The 26,828-nt window shown below is 34.8% G+C and overlaps 1 protein-coding gene across 2 annotated transcripts in view; it reads right to left on the bottom strand.

Moving 5' to 3' along the window:
* Positions 1-26,828, bottom strand: part of prex1 (phosphatidylinositol-3,4,5-trisphosphate-dependent Rac exchange factor 1) — a 124,226-nt gene that overhangs the window by 68,926 nt on the left and 28,472 nt on the right. For both annotated transcript variants that reach the window (XM_077712366.1, XM_077712367.1), the window contains exons 2-8: positions 26,055-26,120; positions 25,720-25,842; positions 19,090-19,194; positions 12,388-12,489; positions 9,840-10,001; positions 5,547-5,680; positions 4,500-4,615 (exon numbers count right to left, since the gene is read on the bottom strand). In XM_077712366.1, the coding sequence (XP_077568492.1) occupies positions 4,500-4,615; positions 5,547-5,680; positions 9,840-10,001; positions 12,388-12,489; positions 19,090-19,194; positions 25,720-25,842; positions 26,055-26,120 (808 nt within the window). The remainder of the gene's footprint in view (positions 1-4,499; positions 4,616-5,546; positions 5,681-9,839; positions 10,002-12,387; positions 12,490-19,089; positions 19,195-25,719; positions 25,843-26,054; positions 26,121-26,828) is intronic.

Here is a 26,828-nt window from a genome sequence, read left to right as displayed (position 1 = left end):
GTATATGCTAAGCTAGCAGGTTGAAGACTCTAAATTACCCTTAGCTATGATTGGTTGTTTGTCTAATCGAGCCCTGCGATTGGTTGGGCACCGATTCAGGGTGTCCGATGTTAGATGGGATATGTTCCAGCACCCTCCATGGCCGTTGTGAGATGAATGAATGAAAAATAATTATATAAAAACATATAAGTAGTATTCAACTGGTGTAAACATTTTAAGTGATCTTCATTTTCGACAAAATGTTTTTAAATAAAGCATAATTGCAACCGTCAAACGACACCAAAGAAAAAATAACAAACGGTCTTCCATCTTCTGTCAGACTCAACAAAAATCTAACCCAAGGGTGGGCAAAATTTGGGCCCGGGGGTCACATTGACTCAAAAAAATGTGACAGATGGGCCGGGTCAGCACAAGATACGATACAAATAAAAAAGTGCATCCGTTAACAGAACATATGAAACATAAACAGAAAAAAAGGACTAAAATATTAACATACTCATCACTCAACAGTAAAGTCAAAGTAAAGTATAAAGTACAAAGTAAAGTATTAAGTACAAAGTAAAGTATAAAGTACAAAGTAAAGTATGAAGTACAAAGTAAAGTATAAAGTACAAAGTAAAGTATGAAGTACAAAGTAAAGTATAAAGTACAAAATAAAGTATGAAGTATAAAGTACAAAGTAAAGTATAAAGTACAAAGTAAAGTATAAAGTACAAAATAAAGTATGAAGTATAAAGTACAAAGTAAAGTATAAAGTACAAAGTAGAAAGTAAAGTGTAAAGTACAAAGTACAAAGCACAGTATAAAGTACAAAGTACAGTATAAAGTACAAAGTACAGTATAAAGTACAAAGTACAGTATAAAGTACAAAGTACAGTATAAAGTACAAAGTAAAGTATAAAGTACAAAGTACAAAGTACAGTATAAAGTACAAAGTACAAAGTAAAGTATAAAGTACAAAGTACAAAGTACAGTATAAAGTACAAAGTACAAAGTAAAGTATAAAGTATAAAGTACAAAGTAAAGTATAAAGTACAAAGTAAAAAGTACAAAGTCAAGTAAAAAGGACTGCATTAAGAAATATTAAAATGTCATTTAAAAAAAAGATAAGAGTGGCTGTAAAAAACCAAAAAAAAAACATAAGAGTGGACACAGCTACTGCCACTGGCTTCCGCGTGACGGCGCCATCTTGGAGAAAAAAATGAATAAATTTGGACAACGTCAGTGGGCCGAATTAAAACACCTTGTGGGCCGGATGTGGCCCGCGGGCCGTAGTTTGCCCATCTAACCTCCCCTAATTGAATCTTCCTTTGTACTACAGGTGAGAAGCTCCTAAATAATGAATAACTTGTGGTCCATGGTGTCTTTAGCTCCAAGGTCAAAGGTCACAGGAATACTTGTGATATTTGAATCTCCACTGGGAGTCTTCCAAGAGGTTAAGGTCGTTTTGGCTACAGACATTTTAGCCTACTGCTGTTTTTACTTCTGGACCAATCAATGAAAGACTGACATCTGGTCAGCTTTAAAAGCCCTTAGGGAAGGGGTTCGGGAACCATTTTGAAAGAGAGAGAGCCATAAACAATTCTTATTTTCTAATGTTATTGTTAAAGATCCATTCTAAACATTTAAAAGTAAAATTATATGAAAATGTGCAAAAAAAATTGTTGTCATTTCAACACTTTTTAATCACTAAAAGTCTCTGATTTCTTTGGACAACATTGTTATACTGTTGCTAATTAATCTGTATTAATGAAATGAGTAATAAAAACAAAAATATGATTAAAGTGGTGTTAGACTACAGGTGTCAAAGTGGCGGCCGGCGGGCCAAATCTGGCCCGCCGCATCATTTTGTGCGGCCCGAGAAAGTAAATCATGAGTGCTGACTTTCTATTTAAGGATCAAATTTAAATGAAGAGTAAAAATGTATATTAGATTTCCTGATTTCCCTCCTTTTAAATCAATAATTGTCATTTTTTAATCCATTTTTTTCTGTTTTTAATTCAAAATAATTTTGTAGAATCTAAAATATATATGTAAAAAAAACTAAAATAAACATAGTATAGATGTATATTAAATTTCCCGATTTTCCCCCTTTTTAAATCAATAATTGTAATTTTTTAATCTATTTTTTCTGTTTTTAATTCAACATAATTTTGTAGAATCTAAAAATATATATGTAAAAAAAAACTAAAATAAACATAGTATAGATGAATATTAAATGTCCGGATTTTCCCCCTTTTAAATCAATAATTGTAATTTTTTAATCATTTTTTTCTGTTTTTAATTCAACATAATTTTGTAGAATCTAAAAAATATATGTAAAAAAACTAAAATAAACAGTATAGATTTATATAAAATTTCCTGATTTTCCCCCTTTTTAAATCAATAATTCTAATTTTTTAATCAATTTTTTCTGTTTTTAATTCAAAATAATTTTGTAGACTCTAAAAAATGTATGTAAACAAACTAAAAGAAACATAGTATAGATGTATATTAAATTTCCTGATTGTCCCCATTTTAAATCAATAATTGTAATTTTTAATCATTTTTTTGTTTTTAGTTCAAAAATAATTTTGTAAAATCTAAAAATATATTTAAAAAAGCTAAAATAAACATAGTATAGATAGATAGGTATATTAAAATTCCTGTTTCTCCCCTTTTAAATCAATAATTGTCATTTTTAATCAACTTTTTCTGTGTTTTTAGTTAAAAAATCATTTTGTAAAATCTAAAAAAATCTATAAAAAAAGCTAAACTTTAGATCTATAAAAATACAGAATATTCAGGCGTTTTAATCCAGTTCTTTTAATCCATTTATAAAAAAAAAATCTATAAATTTTATCTAAAATGGTCCGGCCAACAAAAAATCAAGTTGACGTTAACGCGGCTCTCGAACCAACCCGAGTCTGACACCCTTGTGCAAAAGCTATCCATATTTTACCTCAGCCATATGCACTCAAGGAAAGAGCCACATATGGCTCTCGAGCCATAGGTTCCTTACGGGAAACATTTAACCTTTACCTGAAAAAACGAAAACTAAGCTAGCTTTCAAAGTTCTTAAAAAACAAAAGAAAACACGACCTTGTCTTAATCAACTTTAAACTTATCTACAACACATTCAACCCTGATTCGTGCGAAATTCCATTCGAGATTTCACCAATAGTCTAAACATTTTTAGCTAGTTCTGTTTTTTTTTTTTATGTCTAGGTTTTTGTGGTAGTGAGATTGCCACATTTTCTGGCAGTGTAGAAAACAACCTGAAAGAGGAAGCACGTGATAGAGAGGAAGACGGTGTTTCTACACCATCACAAACACAAAACACGGCTGTAAAACGCTGATACCGAACCACATCCAGAACCGCAGATGAGGCGTTGGCATTGAGTAGTAAACAAAAAATACATTTCTCGGAGGTTAAGCTTATTTTTTCTTGGATTAAAAACTTGCAGCCGTTACTTTAACCAAAATATTCAACATCAAATAGGTAGTATTCCACTTTATCCGGTCTGAAACTCCAATAACGGCACCCCACCCAAACCCTCAGCTAACATTCTCTTCAAGAAAAAATGTTGTCAAAGCTAGCTAGCCTGACTTTTGAACAGATTTTTTTGCAAACTTCTAGTTTTTTTTAGCTTTTTTGGATCAGAATAGCAAAAAACATTTTGGTAATGACTTACCATATATACTCGCATAAAAGCCGCCTTTGCATATAAGCTTTACCCTTAAAATTGCCTTAAAAGGGTTGCATTTTACAATTTCTCTCATATAAGCCGCCTTCGCGTATATATTCATGAGAGAGTTTAATGTCTAAGAAAGAGAGTTTAATATCTAAGAAAGAGTTTAATATCTAAGAAAGAGTTTAATATCTAAGTATTGTTTAATATCTAAGTACTGTTTAATATCTAAGGACTGTTTCATATCTATGTACTGTTTAATATCTAAGTACTGTTTAATATCTAAGTACTGGTAATATCTAAGTAATGTATAATATCTAAGTACTGTTTAATATCTAAGTACTGTTTCATATCTAAGTACTGTTTAATATCTAAGTACTGTTTAATATATCTAAGTACTGTATAATATCTAAGTACTGTTTAATATCTAAGTACTGTTCAATATCTAAGTACCGTTTAATATCTAAGTACTTTTTAATATCTAAGTACAGTTTAATATCTAAGTACAGTTTAATATCTAAGTACTGTTTAATATCTAAGTACTGTTTAACATCTAAGTACTGTTTAATATCCAAGTACTGTTTAATATCTAAGTACTGTTTAATATTGAAGTACTGTTTAATATCTAAGTACTGTTTAATATCTAAGTACTGTTTAATATCTAAGTACTGTTTAATATCTAAGTACTGTTTAATATCTAAGTACTGTTTAATATCTAAGTACTTTTTAATATCTAAGTACATTTGATCGGCGACCAAAAGACCGGCGATCAAAAGACCGGCGACCAAACATCCGATCACGATCTAGGAGTGCTAAGAAAACACAAACCTGTTCCATCTTCCACGTTTTCCACCTCCATCACCTCCGTGTTGATTCTGCCTCTGAACACATAGAGAGGACCGCTCATAGACTTGGTCCTCTTGGTGGACTTTTTCCCAGAAACCCTAGGAAAGGAGACAACCGTGTGGTTAATATCCACCAGCACTTGGCTACAGTGGTACCTCGAGATAAGAGCTTAATGCGTTCCGGGACTGAGCTCAATTTTTTTTCTCGTAACTCAAGGTAAACATCTGCTCAAAAATTTATTCATAACTCAAGGTAAACATTTGCCCATTTTTTTCTCGTAACTCAAGGTAAACACTTGCTCAAAAATTTACTCGTGACTCAAGGTAAACATTTGCTCAAAAATGTACTCGTAACTCAAGGTAAACATCTGCTAAAAATTTTACTCGTAACTCAAGGTAAACATTTGCTCAAAAATTTTACTCGTAACTCAAGGTAAACATTTGCTCAAAAATGTACTCGTAACTCAAGGTAAGCATTTGCGCAAAATTTTACTCGTAACTCAAGGTAAACATTCGCCCAATTTTTTTTCGTAACTCAAGGTAAACATTTGCGCAAAATTTTACTCGTAACTTAAGGTAAACATTTGCGCAAAATTTTACTCCTAACTCAAGGTAAACATTTGTGCAAAATTTTACCCGTAACTCAAGGTAAACATTTGCTCAAAAATTTACTCGTAACTCAAGGTAAACATTTGCTCAAAAATTCACACGTAACTCAAGGTAAACATTTGCTCAAAAATTTAAACGTAACTTAAGGTAAACATTTGCTCACAAATAGACTCGTAACTCAAGGTAAACATTTGCGCAAAAATTTACTCGTAACTCAAGGTAAACATTTGCTCAAAAATGTACTCGGAACTCAAGGTAAACATTTGCTCAAAAATGTACTCGTAACTCAAGGTAAACAATTGCGCAAAATTTTACTCGTAACTCAAGGTAAACATTTGCTCAAAAATTTACTCGTAACTCAAGGAAAACCTTGTTTTGTTTTTTTTCAAATGTGTTGATTTCTTAAAGCACCATGACTCACCTGGACTTCCTCTTACAGTAGACCAAAAGATTATCAAATAGGAAAAAGACCCTCTCTTGAATATTTCCAGCAGATATCTTGAGGAGATTCCCATGTAGCAGCAACTCTGTGCAGATGTCCGTCAAGTTTGTCCCCTAAACGAAAAAATTTAAAGGCAAAAAGTCAATTTCATTTTAACTATATGTTGCTTTTCAATTGAATGCCCGGGAAATCAGCCACACAAAACCCCAAAATTTGAGATTCCAACTTAATGTAGATTAACTTAGTGTAAATGTTATCATCTGGCCACAGCTGGTAATGAAGCTACTAAACTTTGGTCTGCGGGCCGAATAGAGCTTAATTTGAGATCAAGCGGGCCGGACCAGTAAACTCATTGCAAAATGACATTGAACTAACAATAAGCACACTTTTTTCCTGTTGTATTAGTCACTAATACTAATAATTAGTGCAAAGAATGAGTAAATTATCAAAATGTTTATCAACAGAATTTTCCTTTTACATTATGAACAATATATCATGAACAAGAGAATAACATAAGAACATAAATAAATGTCAATTCATGCTGTCTGCACGTACTAAAACACTGCGCCCCTAGCGGATAATAAAATAACTACAGATTTTAAAGAAAATTTCATATTTTTTTTATACAATGCAGTTTTCTTTCCCGGGCCGTACCAAACCACCAGACGGGCCGGATCCGGCCCGCGGGCCGTATGTTGGACAACCCTGTACTAAACATCACAGTGAATGGGGTTAACCTTGCTTTATATTTTCCTATGGGGAACGTAAATCCCATTTAGTGGGAGGGGGGTAATCTTGCTAAACCTAAAAAGGCACAAAATTGCATAAAAGCACCAGTTCATTAAAAAAATGAACTAATGTTTTTAGAATGTGAGAGAGAACCAGAGTAAGTTAACTTTTTGGGCCAAAAATGAACGGATCGGGCCCACATGAGATCTGATGGGCACCAACATGGCCCGCCAACCAACCAGACACCCTTACAGTGTAATCATAGCGGCACAGAGTTGTAATTTCACCCCCCATTTTGTCTCCAGCGCCACAAAAGCCACAATATCTGTGATGTAACTGTAATTTAAGAGTTTTTGTATACAATCTGGAAACCAGAACTACCATTCAGGAAACCTTTATGTTAACAGACCCTATTTAAAGAGCAATTTCTTGCCTTTCCGTTGTTTCTGGTGAACTACGACCGTGGTCAAATGTTGACATTTTTGCGGAGAGGAAATTGAAGATGGCGGATTCCATACCTGTCAACCTCTGCCAATAACTTCCCTTATAAATGATTACAATTCCCCGTACAAACCCCCCAAAAAACGTACAAAAACCGCATGTTTACTGGCGGTAACTGGTTTCTTACTAGGTGGCTCCTCCATGCTTGCTTCCACGATATTTACTCTATGTATATCTACGCATGCACATGTTTTTATCGATATTGCCGTACGCACCGCTAAAAAAAATACATACGATTGAGGTTAATTTTTGCTGGTATACCGTGACAAAACTAACGATCAATGACAGTAGCGTCGTTGGATACCAGCCTACGAGACTATCTGGATTTTAGCCAAAACGGTCTTGTTGAGATCAGTTTTCAAGAATATTGGCGATTTTTAAAAAATGTTCCCCGTACAAAAGTCGGTGTACAGCGTACATGTTTTGAAATGTTAAAAAAATGTATAAAATATGTGTAAAACATACAAGTTGACAGGTATGGGATTGGTTCTGGCAAGCAAACAGTGGGATGCAACAGTGAAGCCCACTCACATAGTCCATCCTTCTAGTTTTTTGTTTTTTTTGTTGCTTGTCTTCCCTTTAAAGGACCCCTTTTGCTGGTAGGACTAGATCTCAGCATCCTAGGTCTCTTGTGATTGGGCAGAATGCCCGTTGGCATCTCCCCATTGGCACCCTGTGTCGTTGGATTGTCCTTGTGGAGCCCCTTTAAAACAAGGCTTCTGTTGTGGTGGGTGAGAGAGGCGTGAAAAATGCATTGGGGCCTTCATTTAGTTCCCCAGCCTCATCCGTGCCCCTTTAGGAAATTGCCCATGATGGCAATTCACTTGTTAGAAAGGACGAAAAATATACCGTATATTCACGACTATAAGGCGCACTTAAAAGTCTTACATTTTCTCCAAAATAGACAGTGCGCCTTATAATCCAGTGCGCCTTATATATGGAAAAAATAGAAAACCAAAAAGGAAAAACCACCACTGTCGGATATTAAAAAAACACAAATGCCTGAACTGAAGCAATACTGTTAAATATGTAGATGCCACCAAACGTCCGGGCGACCAAACGTCCGGGCTACCAAATGTCCGGGCTACCAAACGTCCGGGCGACCAAACGTCCGGGCGACCAAACGTCCGGGTGACCAAACGTCCGGGCGACTAAACGTCCGGGCGACCAAACGTCCGGGCGACCAAACGTCCGGGCGACCAAACGTCCGGGCGATCAAACGTCCGGGCGAACAAACGTCCGGGCGACCAAACGTCCGAGTACCGCCGTATATGCGAGAAAATACAGTACTCTTATTTAATTCAGTTTCTCTTTAGAGACAGTTTATCTCAAAAGAGCTTTACTTATCGTATTTTCACGACTATAAGGCACACTTAAAAGTCTTAAATTTTCTCCAAAATAGACAGTGCGTCTTATAATCCAGTACGCCTTATATATGGAAAAAACTGAAAACCAAAAACGAAGGACCAGCACTGTCGGATATTAAAAAAAACACAAACGCCTGAACTGAAGCAATACTGTTAAATATGTAGATGCCATCTTAGTTTACAACATCTTTCATCATATAGCTCCTCCCCCACTGCAAGATTTTATACCAAAAAATCCAAAACATCAACAATGGCTGGCTCTAGAGGTGACTGTAAAGTAGTGAGTGCTTCATACCTCGTAGTCAATAGCAATTACCGTATTTTCACCACTATAAGGCACACTTAAAAGTCTTACATTTTCTCGAAAATAGATAGTGTGCCTTATAATACAGTGTGCCTTATAAAACAGTGCGCCTTATATATGGAAAAAATGTCATTCATTGAGGGTGCGCCTTATAATGCGACTCGCCGTTCAGGGGTCCGAAGTTCGAATCCAGGTCGGTCCACCTGTGTGGAGTTTGCATGCTCTCCCAGGGCTTGCATAGGTTTTCTCTGAGTACTCCGGTTTACTACCAAATGCCAAAAACATGCATGGTAGGCTGATTGGACACTCTAAATTACCCCTAGCTAGCCAATTAACTAGCCACTAACTCCCAAATTCAGCGAGGAAAGGCTATAACACCCCATGCGAGCCTTGTGAAGATAAGCGGTTCAGAAAATGAATTAATAAATATTCTCAAAATACAACCTTACGCCACTGACCGGAATCTTAAGTACTGTATTTTCTCGAATATAAGCCACCTCCACGTATAGGCCGTTGCCTTAAAATTGCCTTAAAAATCATTGAATTTTACAATTTCTCTCGTATAAGCCGTCCCCTGATTCACAATTTTCACCTCCATATTCATGGTTTTAATAGGGAGTAGAAGTAAATGAAGTAGTAATGAGTTTTTGTTACATTTTATGCAAGATACGGTTAATTTTTTTCTTTGAATTTCAAACATAAACATTTAATTTAACGTTTCATCTGTTTATCTTTTCTCTATTTTGAAATAAACGACCTTACGAGCATGTGAAGTTTAAATTGTGCGCATATAAGCCGTACCCTCGATTCAGTCATTTTTTTAATGGAAAAATACAACCTATCGGCGAGTAATTACAGTATTTGAGATGAAATATAATGTAGTACTTTACCCCAAAATATGTATTTTGTCTTACTATCTGAGGACTAAGTAGTTAGTGAAAGTTGGACTTGAAAATGGCCGTCCAAAGTAAGACGCAGTGAGAGGGACGGCGATTTGGAGATATATATTCCATATTGAGACAATGAAGACCGAGGGCGTTTACATTTGAGTACAAGCTCCTCAGCCATGGTAAATATGAGGGTTACGTCACCCGCTACTTTATCTACTCGGCACATTCAGAACCATAGCTGACTTGGTACAATTGATAACGAGTAAAGTGAAGTTTCTCAAGGTACATTTACGTTTTAGGGATGTCTTGATTGGTTATTTTTGTATTAAAAGTGAGTCCAAATGAGTGAAAAATAGGTATAAGTGAGGGAACGGGAAGCAAGGGTATGTTTCTATTTCCAGCCCCCTGCAAGTGCTAGATATTTCCCCCCTAAAGCTGATTCCAATTTTCACGCTTTCCCCCCTTTTGCGCTTGTTCTCACCTCCCATCCTTCAATGTGAGACTGCAGCTGTTCCAAGGCTTCCAGTTTTTCCATCTGCCGCTTGGTCTCGTTGATGTTGGAGCAGACGGCCTTCATGGCCTGCAGAGCTTCCTCTACGGCGGGGTAGTCTGTGTGCTTTTTCGGGGTTCTTTTCAGTAACTCCTGAGTGTGGAAATGCCAGAGGAGAAGACTTAGGCTACCTTGTATTTACTTTTATTAAAAAACTGCGTGGAAAGTGTAGGAGAGGGCTCCGAAATATGGAAAATTGTGTCCAAATAGTTGCACGGCAACAGTCAAACATGTATATTATGTATATTACTTTGTGGACATGGGGGAAATATATTACTAAGTCTAATGGCATTAGATTCTAGAATCTTCTCCATTGACACATACTATTTACTGGACCTAATCAAGACTTAATGCTAACCAATTGAATCACTTTGCATCTACTTATTTATGTGATCACTTATGTGGACTACTACTTATTTATCATGCGGACTACCACCTATTTATAATGTGGACTACTAATTTATAATGTGTACCACTTATTTATAACGTGGACGACTACTAATTTATTATGTGGACTACTACTTATTTATCATGTGGACGACTACTTATTCATCATGTGGACTACTACTTATTCATCATGTGGACTACTACTTATTCATCATGTGGACTACTACTTATTCATCATGTGGACTACTACTTATTTATCATGTGGACTACTAATTTATAATGTGGACTACTACTTATTTATAATGTGGACGACTACTTATTTATCATGTGGACTACTAATTATTCATCATGTGGACTACTACTTATTTATAATGTGGACTACTACTTATTTATAATGTGGACTACTAATTTATAATGTGGACTACTACTTATTTATAATGTGGACTACTACTTATTTATAATGTGGACTACTACTTATTTATAATGTGGACTACTTATTTATAATGTGGACTACTACTTATTTATCATGTGGACTACTACTTATTTTTCATGTGGACTACTAATTATTTATCATGTAGACGACTACTTATTTATCATGTGGACTACTACTTATTTATCATGTGGACTACTACTTATTTATAATGTGGACTACTACTTATTTATAATGTGGACTACTAATTTATAATGTGGACTACTACTTATTTATAATGTGGACTATTACTTATTTTTCATGTGGACTACTAATTATTTATCATGTAGACGACTACTTATTTATCATGTGGACTACTACTTATTTATAATGTGGACTATTACTTATTTTTCATGTGGACTACTAATTATTTATCATGTAGACGACTACTTATTTATCATGTGGACTACTACTTATTTATAATGTGGACTACTACTTATTTATAATGTGGACTACTACTTATTTATAATGTGGACTACTAATTTATAATGTGGACTACTAATTTATAATGTGGACTACTACTTATTTATAATGTGGACTACTACTTATTTATAATGTGGACTACTTATTTATAATGTGGACTACTACTTATTTATAATGTGGACTACTACTTATTTATAATGTGGACTACTACTTATTTATAATGTGGACTACTACTTATTTATCATGTGGACTACTACTTATTTATAATGTGGACTACTACTTATTTATAATGTGGACTACTACTTATTTATAATGTGGACTACTACTTATTTATAATGTGGACTACTTATTTATAATGTGGACTACTACTTATTTATCATGTGGACTACTACTTATTTTTCATGTGGACTACTAAATATTTATCATGTAGACGACTACTTATTTATCATGTGGACTACTACTTATTTTTCATGTGGACTACTACTTATTTATAATGTGGACTACTACTTATTTATAATGTGGACTACTACTTATTTATAATGTGGACTACTACTTATTTATCATGTGGACTACTACTTATTTATCATGTTGACGACTACTTATTTATAATGTGAACTGCTACTTATTTGCAATGTGGACGACTACTTATGTATAATGTGGACTACTACTTATTCATAATGTGGACTACTACTTATTCATAATGTCGACGACTACTCATTTATCATGTGGACTACTACTTATTTATAATGTGGACGACTACTTATTTATAATGTGGACAACTACTTATTTATAATGTCGACAACTACTTATTTATAATGTTGACAACTACTTATTTATTATGTTGACAACTACTTATTTTTTATGTTGACAACTACTTATTTATTATGTTGACAACTACTCGTCTTTTATGTTGACAACTACTTATTGAATATGTTGACAACTATGTATTTATTATGTTGACTGCTACTTATTCATTATGTTGACTGCTACTTATTTATCCATTCATTTTGTGAACCCCTTTATCCTCACTAGGATCACATGGGGTGCTGGAGTCAATCTCAGCTGACTTGTGGCAGAGGCGGGATACACCCTAAAAAATGTGATTACACTGGTGCCAGAGGTACATTTTAGCTGGCCGGTTAGCATATGCACTCGTCAAAAGAGATAATAAATGTGGCCAAATGTTTCCATTGGTTTTACCTTGAGTAGCAGAGGATATTTGCAGATCCTCTGGATGGGGGTAAGAAGATAGCCCTCCAAGGGAATATCTGTGCTCTTCTTACCTCCCAGTAGCATACAGTGCTGAGAAAAGAGATAAAAGCACATAAACATACATGCAAATGAACATACAAAGAATATTCATTAGAAATATAAATTAGTTTAAAACACGGAGAAGAAAAAAAATATTCAAAAGACAACACGAAAAAGAAACTACCGTATTTTCCCGACTATAAGGCGCACCGCATTATAATGCGTACCGTCAATGAATGATTTTTTTTCCATGAATAAGGCGCACTGTATTATAAGGCGCACTGTATCATAAGGCACACTGTATTATAAGGCGCACTGTCTATTTTGGAGAAAATGTAAGACTTTTAAGTGCGCCTTATAGTCGTGAAAATGTGGTAATTAGAAAAAATAAAACAAATATCATTTAAAAAAAACAACCCTAAAACTAATTAATTAGAAAAACAAAGAAGAAAATCAACCCGGGAAATTTAATTAATTTGAACAACTGAGAATTAAAAAAAAAACAAATTTATTCAAAAAAACAACCCCAAAAATGAATTTAAAAAATAAAGACAAAAAAAATCAATTAAAAAAAACCCAGAGAAAATAATTAATTTAAAAAAAATACTAATGTATACCAAAAACAAATAAAATCATTTGAAAAACAAAAGAGAAAAAAAATCAATTCAACTATAACAAATAAATTCATTAGAAAAACGGTCACAGTTTATTGTTGTTGTTTTTTTTAAGGTGAATGCAACAAACTTCCATATCACAGCATAAGAAAATGCATAAAAAATATCACAAGAGAATGTAAAGAACATCTAAGATTGGCTCTTATTTCCTCCCCAATCTCCGCATAACTTTAAATGCATTTTTATTTTTAGCCTACTTATTTGTTTTTCTGTTCTTGCAATGACTTTTGCACAAACTCATTTATTTGGATTGCTCTTGCAGCAATAGGAGATGTTCTAAAATCCTCACTTAAGCCATTTTTCTTAGGAGAAAATCCAGGGGAGTGCCACATTTTCCACATATCTTTTTATACACATATTGTTACATGTTTATACAGCGCCAGTTACGCCCTCGATTCAAAGTATGCCAATAAGAGACAAAAGTTTTACTATGTTTGGAAAGGAATTTGTGCCGGGGCCACTTAAGTTCTTGCCAAAATCTTCCACTTTAAGCAATGTTGCCATGAATTTAATGTACTATTTTCCAATGCTTTTATGTTAGCATTGATATTATTGTCATTATTATGTTATAAATGCTAATAAAAGACAGAATTCTGCCACTATGATGTTGATTTTGCATTTTCACTATAGTTTAGAGCTGAAAATGTGACATAAAAGTGAAAACTCAAATAAATTGTATACTATGTTTCCGTTTTTGTCGTAATGAAAGGCCGTTTTTCCTCAAATTTACAGTTAAATGGGAGGCCTTGAGTAGAAAAACTATACTAATACTGTAATAATAGTAGATTAGATTACCGTATTTTCACGACTATAAGGCGCACCGCATTATAAGGTGCACCCTCAATGAATGACATTTTTTTCCATATATAAGGCGCACTGTATCATAAGGCGCACTGTCTATTTTGGAGAATATTTAAGACTTAAGTGCGCCTTATAGTGGTGAAAATACGGTAATTGCTATTGACTTCCAGGTATGAAGTACTCACTACTTTACAGTCACCTCTAGAGCCAGCCATTGTTGATGTTTTGGATTTTTTGGTATAAAATCTTGCAGTGGGGGAGGAGCTATATGATGGAAGATTTTTTAAACTAAGATGGAATCTGCATATTTAACAGCATTGTTTCAGTTCAGGCATTTGTTTGTTTTTTAATATCCAACAGGGGTGGTTTTTCGTTTTTGGTTTTCTGTTTTTTCCCATATATAAGGCGCACTAGATTATAAGGCGCACTGTCTATTTTGGAGAAAATTTAAGACTTTTAAGTGTGCCTTATAGTCGTGAAAATACGGTAGATAAGAACTTTATTTGATTCCATATTCAGGAAATTTCTTGACATAAGACACACAAGACATTGTAGAACTAGTTAAGAAAAACTGGAGCCACACACGGGGAGATACCTTGAGATAAGAGCTTAATGCCTTCCAGGACTGAGCTCCTATGTTGATTTTGTTGTAAATGAACGTTTCCCATAGAAATGAGAAAATTGAAGTCTTTTAGTTGCGCCTTATAGTGCGGAAATACGGTATTTCCATTAATCTTGCCTAGTTTTGCTTTAAAACGGCCTAAAAATGTGGAACAAAAACTGTGAGAAAAACAGTGAACACATCATTTAACTAATCAGTTACAGCAAGAAATTTAAAATAATAATAATAATAATGATTAAGTACTATATACAATTGTATATGAAATAAAATGATCCTTTTACAAAAAAAATAAGTCATATTTTCTATTGAGAGAAGAAAATGTAGGTCAATATGCGTAAACTTTGTGGTATAATAATAATAATAAAATTATTTAACAATGCTTTTTTTCCGGATTCACTTTTTGGTTCCTGTGTGAACTTGTTGGGAAATTTATCCTGCAAAACAGACTGTATAATCCATCCAATCTATCTGTCTCAAACACTCTACTTTTCAACTCCAGCCAACATCGGCGTTTTACTTTTCCCCCCCGATTTGTTTATAATCTCCAAGCCTCAAGCAACAACTCCCCCAGTTCTTTTACTCTGACCTCTTTTTTCTGCTTTTAACTTTTTTGGGGGGGGGGGAATTCTCTTTCCGACTCATTAAGATTTAGTTTTTTAACTTAAATACAGGGGTGGGCGGGCTTTTCTTTATGAATCGATGATTTCAATGTTCATGAAAATTCCCATAATAAGTGAATGAAATTCAACACTGTAGTGCATATGGCAATAATAATTCCCATTACAGTGGTACCTTGAGATATGACCTAAATGCGTTCCGGGACTGAGCCCGTATGTCGAATTTCTCTGGACTTTTTGCACGGTAACGCGCTCGTAACATAACATAAACAAACCCTAACTATTTTGTATTTAAACACACCCTAACCCCAACCCGAACCCCAACCCTAACCCTAACTATTTTGTATTTAAACACACCCTAACCCTAACTATTTTGTATTTAAACACACCCTAACCCTAACCATTTTGTATTTAAACACCAAAACCTAACAATTTTGTATTTAAACACACCCTTACCTTAACCCTAACCCTAACCCCAACCCTAACCCTAACTATTTTGTATTTAAACACACCCTAACCCTAACCATTTTGTATTTAAACACCAAAACCTAACCATTTTCTATTTAAACACCAAAACCTAACCATTTTGTATTTAAACACACCCTAACCTTAACCCTAACCCCAACCCTAACCCCAACCCTAACCCCAACCCTAACCCCAACCCTAACCCCAACCCTAACCCCAACCCTAACCCCAACCCTAACTATTTTGTATTTAAACACACCCTAACCCTAACCATTTTGTATTTAAACACCCTAACCTAACCATTTTGTATTTAAACACACCCTAACCTTAACCCAAACCCTAACCCTAACCCTAACCCTAACCCCAACCCCAACCCTAACCCTAACCCCAACCCTAACCCTAACTATTTTGTATTTAAACACAGCCTAACCCTAACCATTTTGTATTTAAACACCAAACCCCAACCATTTTGTATTTAAACACACCCTAACCTTAACCCTAACCCCAACCCCAACCCTAACCCTAACCCCAACCCTAACTATTTTGTATTTAAACACACTCTAACCCTAACCATTTTGTATTTAAACACCGAACCCTAACCATTTTGTATTTAAACACACCCTAACCTTAACCCTAACCCTAACCCCAACCCTAACCCTAACCCCAACCCTAACTATTTTGTATTTAAACACACCCTAACCCTAACCCAAACCCTAACCCTAACCCTAACCCTAACCCTAACCCCAACCCTAACCCTAACCCTAACCCCAACCCAAACCCTAACTATTTTGTATTTAAACACCAAAACCTAACCATTTTCTATTTAAACACACTCTAACCTTAACCCTAACCCTAAACCTAAACCCAACCCTAACCCTAACCCTAACCCCAACCCTAACCCCAACCCTAACCCCAACCCTAACTATTTTGTATTTAAACACCAAACCCTAACCATTTTGTATTTAAACACACCCTAAGCCTAACCCCAACCCTAACTAATCTGTATTTAAACACACCCTAACCCCAACCATTTTGTATTTAAACACACCCTAACCCTAACCATTTTGTATTTAAACACCAAAACCTAACCATTTTCTATTTAAACACACTCTAACCTTAACCCTAACCCTAAACCTAAACCTAAACCCAACCCCAACCCTAACCCTAACCCTAACCCCAACCCTAACCCTAACCCCAACCCTAACTATTTTGTATTTAAACACCAAACCCTAACCATTTTGTATTTAAACACACCCTAAGCCTAACCCCAACCCTAACTATTCTGTATTTAAACACACCCTAACCCCAACCATTTTGTATTTAAACACACCCTAACCCCAACCCCTAACTCATCCACCACCGTTGCATTAGAAATTCATCAAAAAAAAAGTAAAAAATACCACACGACATGTCTACCCAGTAAAAAAAAATCCCCTCAATGCTACTCCCTACTGTATATAAACCCTAAAACTAAAACCATCCACGATTTTCGAGGACCTCGTCCAAGTCAAAAGTCAACACTAACATTGTTACTGTGATCCCAGTGTTTCCAGACCTTTGGGTCAAACATCTGGCAGTGCCCAACTCCCAAACCTTGGCTCCTTTCAACCAATCCCATCATGGCTGCCAGTACTTGGCAGCTGGCTGACCCCCAGCCCCTAGATCTCCCCCACCCCTTCAAAAGTCTACCCAAAATTTCCCCGACAAATCCTACTGGCTTTGGAGCTTATTGTCTGAGGCCAACATTGGGGGTGTCAAAACATGGAAACAGCTGGCAGGGAGAAGATCACATAAAAATTGCCCTTGATGGCAGTTCCATCCTGTCCAAGCAGGAAGAAGCAGAAGTGTTATGGTCTCTGTCTCCTTTTGCAAGTGTTAAAACGTGGAAATGGATTTGACATATTGATGGGAAGAAAGAAGGAGGAGGGAAATAATGAAGTTAAGGCTAAATATGTCACGGGGAGATCCACGAGCCAGAAAATGATGGCAATAGCATGGAGCAATTTAACGTATATAAGGCGCACTGTATTATAAGGCGCACTGTATTATAAGGCGCACTGTATTATAAGGCGCACTGTATTATAAGGAGCACTGTATTATAAGGCGCACTGTATTATAAGGCGCACTGTCTATTTTGGAGAAAATTTAGGTCTTTTAAGTGCGCCTTGTAGTCGTGAAAATACGGTAATTGCTATTGACTTCCAGGTATGAAGCACTCACTACTTTACAGTCACCTCTAGAGCCAGCCATTGTTGATGTTTTGGATTTTTTTGTATAAAATCTTGCAGTGGGGGAGGAGCTATAAGATGGAAGATTTTGTAAACTAAGATGGCATCCGCATATTTAACAGTATTGTTTCAGTTCAGGCATTTGTGTTTTTTTAATATCCGACAGTGGTGGTTTTTCGTTTTTGGTTTTCTGTTTTTTCCTTATATAAGGCGTACTGGATTATAAGGCGAACTGTCTATTTTGGAGAAAATTTATGACTTTTAAGTGCGCCTTATAGTCGTGAAAATACGATAAGTAAAGCTCTTTTGAGATAAACTGTCTCTAAAGAGAAACTGAATTAAATAGGAGTACTGTATTTTCCTCCATATAAGGCGGTACTCGGACGTTTGGGCGCCCGGACGTTTGGTAGCCCGGACGTTTGGTAGCCCGGACGTTTGGTAGCCCGGACGTTTGGTAGCCCGGACGTTTGGTAGCCCGGACGTTTGGTAGCCCGGACGTTTGGTCGCCCAGACGTTTGGTAGCCCGGACGTTTGGTAGCCCGGACGTTTGGTCGCCCGGACGTTTGGTAGCCCGGACGTTTGGTCGCCCGGACGTTTGGTAGCCCGGACGTTTGGTAGCCCGGACGTTTGGTAGCCCGGACGTTTGGTCGCCCGGATGTTTGGTAGCCCGGACGTTTGGTAGCCCGGACGTTTGGTCGCCCGGACGTTTGGTGGACGGATGTTTGGTCGGCCGGACATTTGGTGGCCGGATGTTTGGTCGCCGGACGTTTGGTCGCCGAACATTTGGTCGACAGACGTTTGTTCAACAGTGGATATTTAGATATTAAACTGTCATGAATATAATTTTGAGAGCTGGTTTCAACAGTACTTAGATATTAAACTCTGTCCCTCATGAATAAAAGGTAGATATTTAGATATTAAGCTCTTGTGAACATAATTTTGAAAGCTGTTTTCAACAGTGCTTACTCTCTGTCACCATTTGACTGGCAACCAAAACACCGGCGACCAAACGTCCGGCCACGGCAGGTAATAACACCCTTTCCGAATTTGCAATCCAGGAATCGACCCATTCAATTCATACAGAATCTTAGAAATACCACAAATCTCTAATCTTCATTAGGAAGTCGGCACTCTAATTTTACCTTCTCATGCCGCAAAAAAAATGATGCAGTGGGCCATATTTGTTACTCATTTCTTCCGAATCCAACATACAAATACATATTGAGAAAACTGTGTATTCTTACCAGGAGGAAGGTCCTGATGTGGGGTATCTTGTTGAGCTCCATCAGAAGCCGCAAAGCCTTCTCGTGATTACTGCAGTACTCCCCGTATACTGAGAAACTTTCCCTCTGCCAAACGGGAGGAAACAAAAGCATAATAAGGACGACATCATGTACAACTGTTGCTGCCTAATAATGAAATATTTTGTGATGTATTGGTGGAAAAGGCAAAATAGACTTTTAGGAATAAAAACGCTCAAAAAACTTTAATTTACGATGTGTAAATGTTTTTTTAAATATATTTTTGATTTTACAAAATGATTTTTGAACTAAAAACACAGAAAAAATGGATAAAAAAAATGGCAATTATTGATTTAAAAGGGGGAAAATCAGGAAATTTAATATACATCTATACTTTCCATTTTAATTTCATCCTAAAACAAAAAGTCAGCATACATGATTTACTTTCCCGGGCCACACAAAATGATGCGGCGGGCCATATTTGGCCCACGGGCCGCCACTTTGACACGCTAATGCATATTAGTTATTGGAATAGCATCAATTTAATTGAATGACAGTTGGGGCTTATAATTGAACCTAACACGAATAAAAAATGGTTTCAGTCATTCGTTTTCTGATCCACTTATCCTCAGAAGGGTCGAGGGGGTGCTGGAGCGTATCCCAACTAACAACAGACATTCTGAATCGGTGGTCAGCCAATCATAGGGCACAAGGAGATGAAAAACTAATCATATCTAAGAGCAATTTATAATATTCAACCAGCTAGCCTAGCATGCATATTTTTGGAAAGTGGGAGGAAACTGGAGTACCCAGAAAAAAACCATACAAGCCCAGGGAGAACATGCAAACTTTACACAGTGAGAACCCACCTGGGATCGAACCCTCAACCCCAGAACCGTGAGGTCATCAATGCTATGCTATGTTAACAAAAGTAAAACTGGCAGTTGTCACGAAAATCCATTGAAAAACAATATTCATTCATTCATTCATTTTCTGGGACACTTCATCCTCACTAGGGTCGCGGGGGTGCTGGAGCCAGGAGGCAGGGGGCACCCTGAATACTTAGGTTCAAGTTAGAGTGTCCAATCAGCCTCCCATGCATGTCTTTGGAATGTGGGAGGCAATCGAAGTACCCAGAAAAAACCCACAAGCAATACTCCACACAGGTGAACTGACCGGGATTTGAACCCAGAACCCCAAAGCTGTATGGCCAACATACTAACCACTCAAGCCGCTTTTCCACTTGAAAAAATATAAAACGTACAAATCACACTCCGCAAAAACTTTATTCAACACAAAAACAACAAAGTCCCAACGTACTTTGCAGTTAAGCCACGCCCACAATTTGGGTTTCCTGTCCCCATAGGTCAACAAACAGACTAACCCTAACCTCAAGTACACGCAAAAGAAGTATTCATCTATTCATCTTCTACACCAACATAAAACGATAGTGAAAGACACCATTTGTACCCAAAATAGCAACCTAGCATTTTTTTTAATAAACGTAAAGCTTTATTAAAATTCTTCTTCTCTGGAATGTTATTTCGGAGTCGAGTGAAGAAGTTTGTGTCACGCTTGGAGAAGTCAAAGCATAATGGTTGTAGTTCACGACGTATAATGACGTGAGTGTTGGAAAACTGGCTAAAAGAGACGCCCAAATTGGGTAAATATTGACACCTCGGATTCCCCATCCAACATCTCATTACTTCTCCAACGTTGTGGAGTAGTAGTGTTCCCCCGCTACTTCGCGGTTCGGCTACCGCGGACTCAGAGCTTCGCAGATTTTTTTGGGGAAAAATAAATAAATAAATACAAATATTACATTGACACAACATATTTTACAGTTTCTTTTGTTATAACATGAATTTCACTCTCTTTACCTGTATTCTATATGGTGTACTGTATACAGGGGGGTATTTTTTTTTTAAATTAACAAAAAACATTTTTTATATATATATATATATATATATATATATATATATATATATATATATATATATATATATATTTATAAAACCAATTTTTTTTTAATTTATTTATTTTTTTATTTTATTTTTTATTTTTTTTAAATTAACAAAAAACATTTAATATATATATATATATATATATATATATATATATATATATATATATATATATATATATATATATATATATATATATATATATATATATATATATATATATATATATATATATATATATATATATATATATATATATATAACAAAAAACATTTAATATCTCCCTCCCTCTCTCTCTCTCTCTCTCTCTCTCTCTCTCTCTCTCTCTCTCTCTATATATATATATATATATATATATAGAGAGAGAGAGAGAGAGAGAGATATTGAATGTTTTTGTTAATTTAAAAAAAATACATAAATATATATATATATATATATATATATATATATATATATATATATATATATATATATATATATATATATATATATATATATATATATATATATATATATATATATTTTTTTTTTTTTTTTTTTTTTGAAAAAAATAAAATAAAAATAAAAAAAAAAATGTTTTTTTTTTAAAATTAAATTTAAATGAAGCATTTTTGAAGGGGAATCTCTACTTCGCGGAAATGCACTTGGTCCTGGACCCCATAAGTGAGGGAACACTGTATCACATTGAAACAACATATTTTACAGTTTTTTTTTTTTTGTTATAACATGAATTTCACTCTCTCTACCCGTATTCTATCTGGAGTACTGTATACGGGGGCGTTAAAAAAATAAAATAAAAATAAAAATAAAAAATTGAATTAAATTTATATGAAGCATTTTTGAAGGGGAATCCCTACTTGGCGGAAATGCACTTATCGTGGGTGGTCCCGGTCCCCATTAACCGCGATAAGTGAGGGAACACTGTATTACATTGAAACAACATATTTTACATTTTTTTTGTTATAACATGAATTTCACTCTCTCTACCCGTATTTTATATGGTGTACTGTAGACAGGGGGGGGGGGGGGTAATTTAAAAAAAAAACATTTAAAAAAAAAATTATAAAAAAAAATAAAAAAATTTGAATTAAATTCAAATGAAGCATTTTTGAAGGGGAATCCCTACTTCACGGAAATTCACTTATCGCGGGTGGTCCCGGTCCCCATTAACCCGCGATAAGCGAGGGAACACTGTATTAAAACTCTAAAAGTGAAGTTTTCCCGTGTTTTTATTTAAAAAATTGTACTTCTAGCACACAGTTGAGAAGTTTCTCCCTTTAAAAAAACACTAAACCTTTTGAATCATGATTCCCGGTTGTGATTGGCAGCTGGTTTTATGGCACAATGTGGGAGGTTAATTTAAACCCAGTCATGGTGTTGACCTCAGCCTGGGGTCAAGGGCTATGACCCGAGGGTGCTAGATCGGGTCGACCAACTGGCTGAGAGCTATCATTGCTAAAGGTGACAAAGGTCGACTACTGCAAAAGGAAGTGTAATAGATACGCAGCAACAAAGGAGGTATGTGTGGGGAAGCTTGGGTACATCACCCCCCGCCAAAATAAAACACAAACAATGTGCCACGCACATCAAAGACACATTCAAGGTATTGATGTTGAAGGATTAGGGTATTTACAAAAGTAATGACAATTAGGATACCGAAAAAACGTATTTTCTCGCATATAAATGTATAAGCCGCACTTTTAAAATGGCCTGTAAACTGTTTAATTTTACAATTTCTCGCATATAAGCCACCTCTACATATTAGATTACCCTTGAAATTGTCTCAAAACCGATGAATTTTACAATTACTTGTATATTAGCCACCTCTAAATATTAGATGTACCCTTAAAATGGCCTTAAAATCATTTAATTTTACAATTTCTTGCATATAAGTCGCGTCTGTGTATAAGCCACACCCTTAAAAGGACCTTCAAATCGTTGAATTTTACAATTTCTCGCATGTAAGCCACCTCTACATATAAGATGTACCCTTAAAATTGCCATAAAATCGTTAATTTTACAATTTCTTGCATATTAGCCACCTCTAAATATAAGATGTACCCTTAAAATGGCCATAAAACCGTTAATTTTACAATTTCTTGCATATTAGCCACCTCTAAATATAAGATGTACCCTTAAAATGGCCATAAAACCATTTAATTTTACAACTTCTTGCATATAAGTCGCGTCTGTGTATAAGCCACACCCTTAAAAGGACCTTCAAATCGTTGAATTTTACAATTTCTCGCATATAAGCCACCTCTGCATATAAGCTGCACCCTTAAAACGGCCTTAAAACAGTTTAGTTTTACAATTTCTCGCGTATAAGCCACACCCTTAAAATGGCCTTCAAATAGTTGAATTTTACAATTTCTCGCATATAAGCCACCTCCGCATATAAGTCGCACCCTTAAAATGTCTTAAAAGTGTTTAATGTTACAATTTCTCGCATATAAGCCACTTCTACATATAAGCCATACCCTTAAAATGGCCATAAAACTGTTGAATTTTACAATTTCTTGCGTATAAGCCGCCCCCTGATTCATAATTTTAGTAGTAAAAGTAGTAGTAATACGAGTTTTTTACATTTTATGCAAGATACGGTATATTTTTTCTTAGAATTTCAAACATAAACGTTTAAATTAACGTTTCATCTGTTTATCTTTTCTCTATTTTGAAATAAACGACCTTACGAGCACGTGAAGTCTAATTTGTGCGCATATAAGCCTTACCCTTGATTCAGTCATCATTTTTTTAGCAACAAATACAACGTATAGGCGAGTAAATACAGTATTTGAGATAAAATACAACGTAGTACTTTACCCCAAAATATGTATTTTGTCTTACTATCTGAGGACTTAGTAGTTAGTGAAAGTTGGACTTGAAAATGGCCGTCCAAAGTAAGACGCAGTGAGAGGGACGGCGATTTAGAGATGGAGTGCGAGCCATTGTCTCCTGGTAGACTGACACAGCGGCTCTTCCTCCCTGGACACAAACCCTTCTTTGTTTGTCCCCAGAGGCCATTGGGGTTCAAACAGAGGGGAGCGGTTGTCGTGGTGGGTGGGTGGGTGGGTGGGTGGGTGGGTGGTTGGGTGGGTGGGTGGGTGGGTGGGTGGGTCGGTGGTTGGGTGGGGTGCAAAGCAGGATGGATGGGTGGAATGTGCCCCCCCCTCAAAAAAGAACCAAGGAGACACCAAAAATGTTTACATGACTTTACCCAGCCACTTGCTTCTAATGTAATAACTTCATGAAAAAATATCCATGTCTATGTATGTATATGTATAGGAAAATAAATAGGTAAAAAATAAGTTAATAAATAAATAATTATCTGAATAAATATATATAAATAAACAAGCATGTTACTAAGATATATATATATATATATATATATATATATATATATATATATATATATATATATATATATATATATATATATATATATATATATATATATATATATATATATATATATATATATATATATATATATATATATATATATATATATATATATATATATATATATATATATATATATATATATATATATATATATATATATATATATATATATATATATATATATATATATATATATATATATATATATATATATATATATATATATATATATATATATATATATATATATATATATATATATATATATATATATATATATATATATATATATATATATATATATATATATATATATATATATATATATATATATATATATATATATATATATATATATATATATATATATATATATATATACACAGATATATATATATATATATATATATATATATATATACACAGATATATATATATATATATATATATACAGATAGATAGATAAATATATTTAAATGTATAAATATATAAATATATTTAAATGTATAAATATATAAATATATTTAAATGTATAAATAAATAAACATATATAAATAAATATATTTAAATATTTACATAAATAAATGTATAGAAATAAATAAATATTTTGCTGGTATATATATATATATATATATATATATATATATATATATATATATATATATATATATATATATATATATATATATATATATATATATATATATATATATATATATATATATATATATATATATATATATATATATATATATATATATATATATATATATATATATATATAGCAGCAAAATATTTATTTATTTCTGTAAATTCTGTATTTATTTATGTAAAGATTTAAATATATTTATTTATATATGTTTATTTATTTATATATTTAAAAATATTTATCTATTTATATATCATATTTATATATTTACTTATTTAGAAATATTTATCTTTTTATATACTATATTTATTTATTAATTAACTTATTTATTATCTATTTATTTATGTCTAAAATGTCTTTTTCTGCGTCTGTATTCGCACCCTCTTGCTAATATGAAAATAAAATTTTCCGGGATGAATAAAGTTTTCTAATTTAATCTATCTTGGAATCAGTCTAGCCTAAAAACAGGCTTCCGTTGGTCAGAGAGCCCCCAAAAAAAAAACAAAGCAAGTCGTACTTGAGTATTAGTCGCATGCCAAAATTTGAAAAAAAAAAAAAACTAGTGACTTATAGTCCGTAAATACGGTAGTTGGTGTTTCTATTGATTGGACTTACAAACTGGAGAAAGACATGGCCCAGTGCATGGTGAGGCTGTGGTTCAGGCTGCAGGATGGCCTCCAAAGAGGACAAGACCTCTTTGTGCAATTCCAGGATGTCCTCAATGTTGGAAAACAGAATCTATAAACAGTGGGGTGATTAAAAGGGAGAGGGAGGAGAGAGGGCAAAATGGGGTGGGGGTGGGGGGTGGGAGATCAGGGAAAAAGGAAGGGAGTGAGGAAGGAAGGAAGGGAGGAAGTGACCAACAGATGGTTACAAAAAGAAGGGCAGAAGGGTAAAACAAGACTTCGAAATCCAACATGGATGGAAGACAATCCAAAATGTCAGCCAACCTTGACATGTTCAGGTGAAAGACACTGTTGGTCGTCTGCAGTTTGTCGGATTCGTTGCAAAAATGCCTGTGGAGGGAATAAAAATATACATATTTAAAGAATGTTTGACAGGACAATTACTGGTGGATTGACATTTCAAGCAAAACACAGGCATTGATTGACATGACCATTTTTTGGTCACACTTGGATGGAGATATACGGTAATCCCTTGATTATCATGGTTAATGAAGACCAGACATGTATGTTATGCTAGCCACTAGCAGATAGCATAATGTAGGCTAGTGGATAGCATAAAGTGGGTATGCTAGTGGAGAGCATAACATGAGTAGGCTAGTGGATCGCATAACATTGGTAGGCTAGCGGATAGCATGACATAGGTATGGTAGTGGATAGCATAACATAGGTAGGCTAGTGGATAGCATGGCATAGGTATGGTAGTGGATAGCATAACATGGGTAGGCTAGCAGATAGCATAACATGGGTAAGCTAGGAGATAGCATAACATGGGTAGGGTAGCGGATAGCATAACATGGGTAGGCTAGCGGATAGAATAACATGGGTAGGCTAGTGGATAGCATAACATGGGTAAGCTAGGGGAATAGCATAACATGGGTAGGCTAGCAGATAGCATAACATGGGTAGGCTAGGGCATAGCATAACATGGGTTGTCTAGAGGATAGCATAACATGGGTAGGCAAGCGGATAGCATAACAGGTAGGCTAGGGGCCAGCATAACATGAGTAGGCTAGGAGATGGCATAACATGGGTAGGCTA

This window comes from Stigmatopora nigra, chromosome 1, assembly GCF_051989575.1.
Source record: "Stigmatopora nigra isolate UIUO_SnigA chromosome 1, RoL_Snig_1.1, whole genome shotgun sequence".
Lineage (NCBI taxonomy): Eukaryota > Metazoa > Chordata > Actinopteri > Syngnathiformes > Syngnathidae > Stigmatopora > Stigmatopora nigra.
Note: the sequence above shows the minus strand (reverse complement) of the source record. Positions and strands in the feature narration are given on the sequence as shown.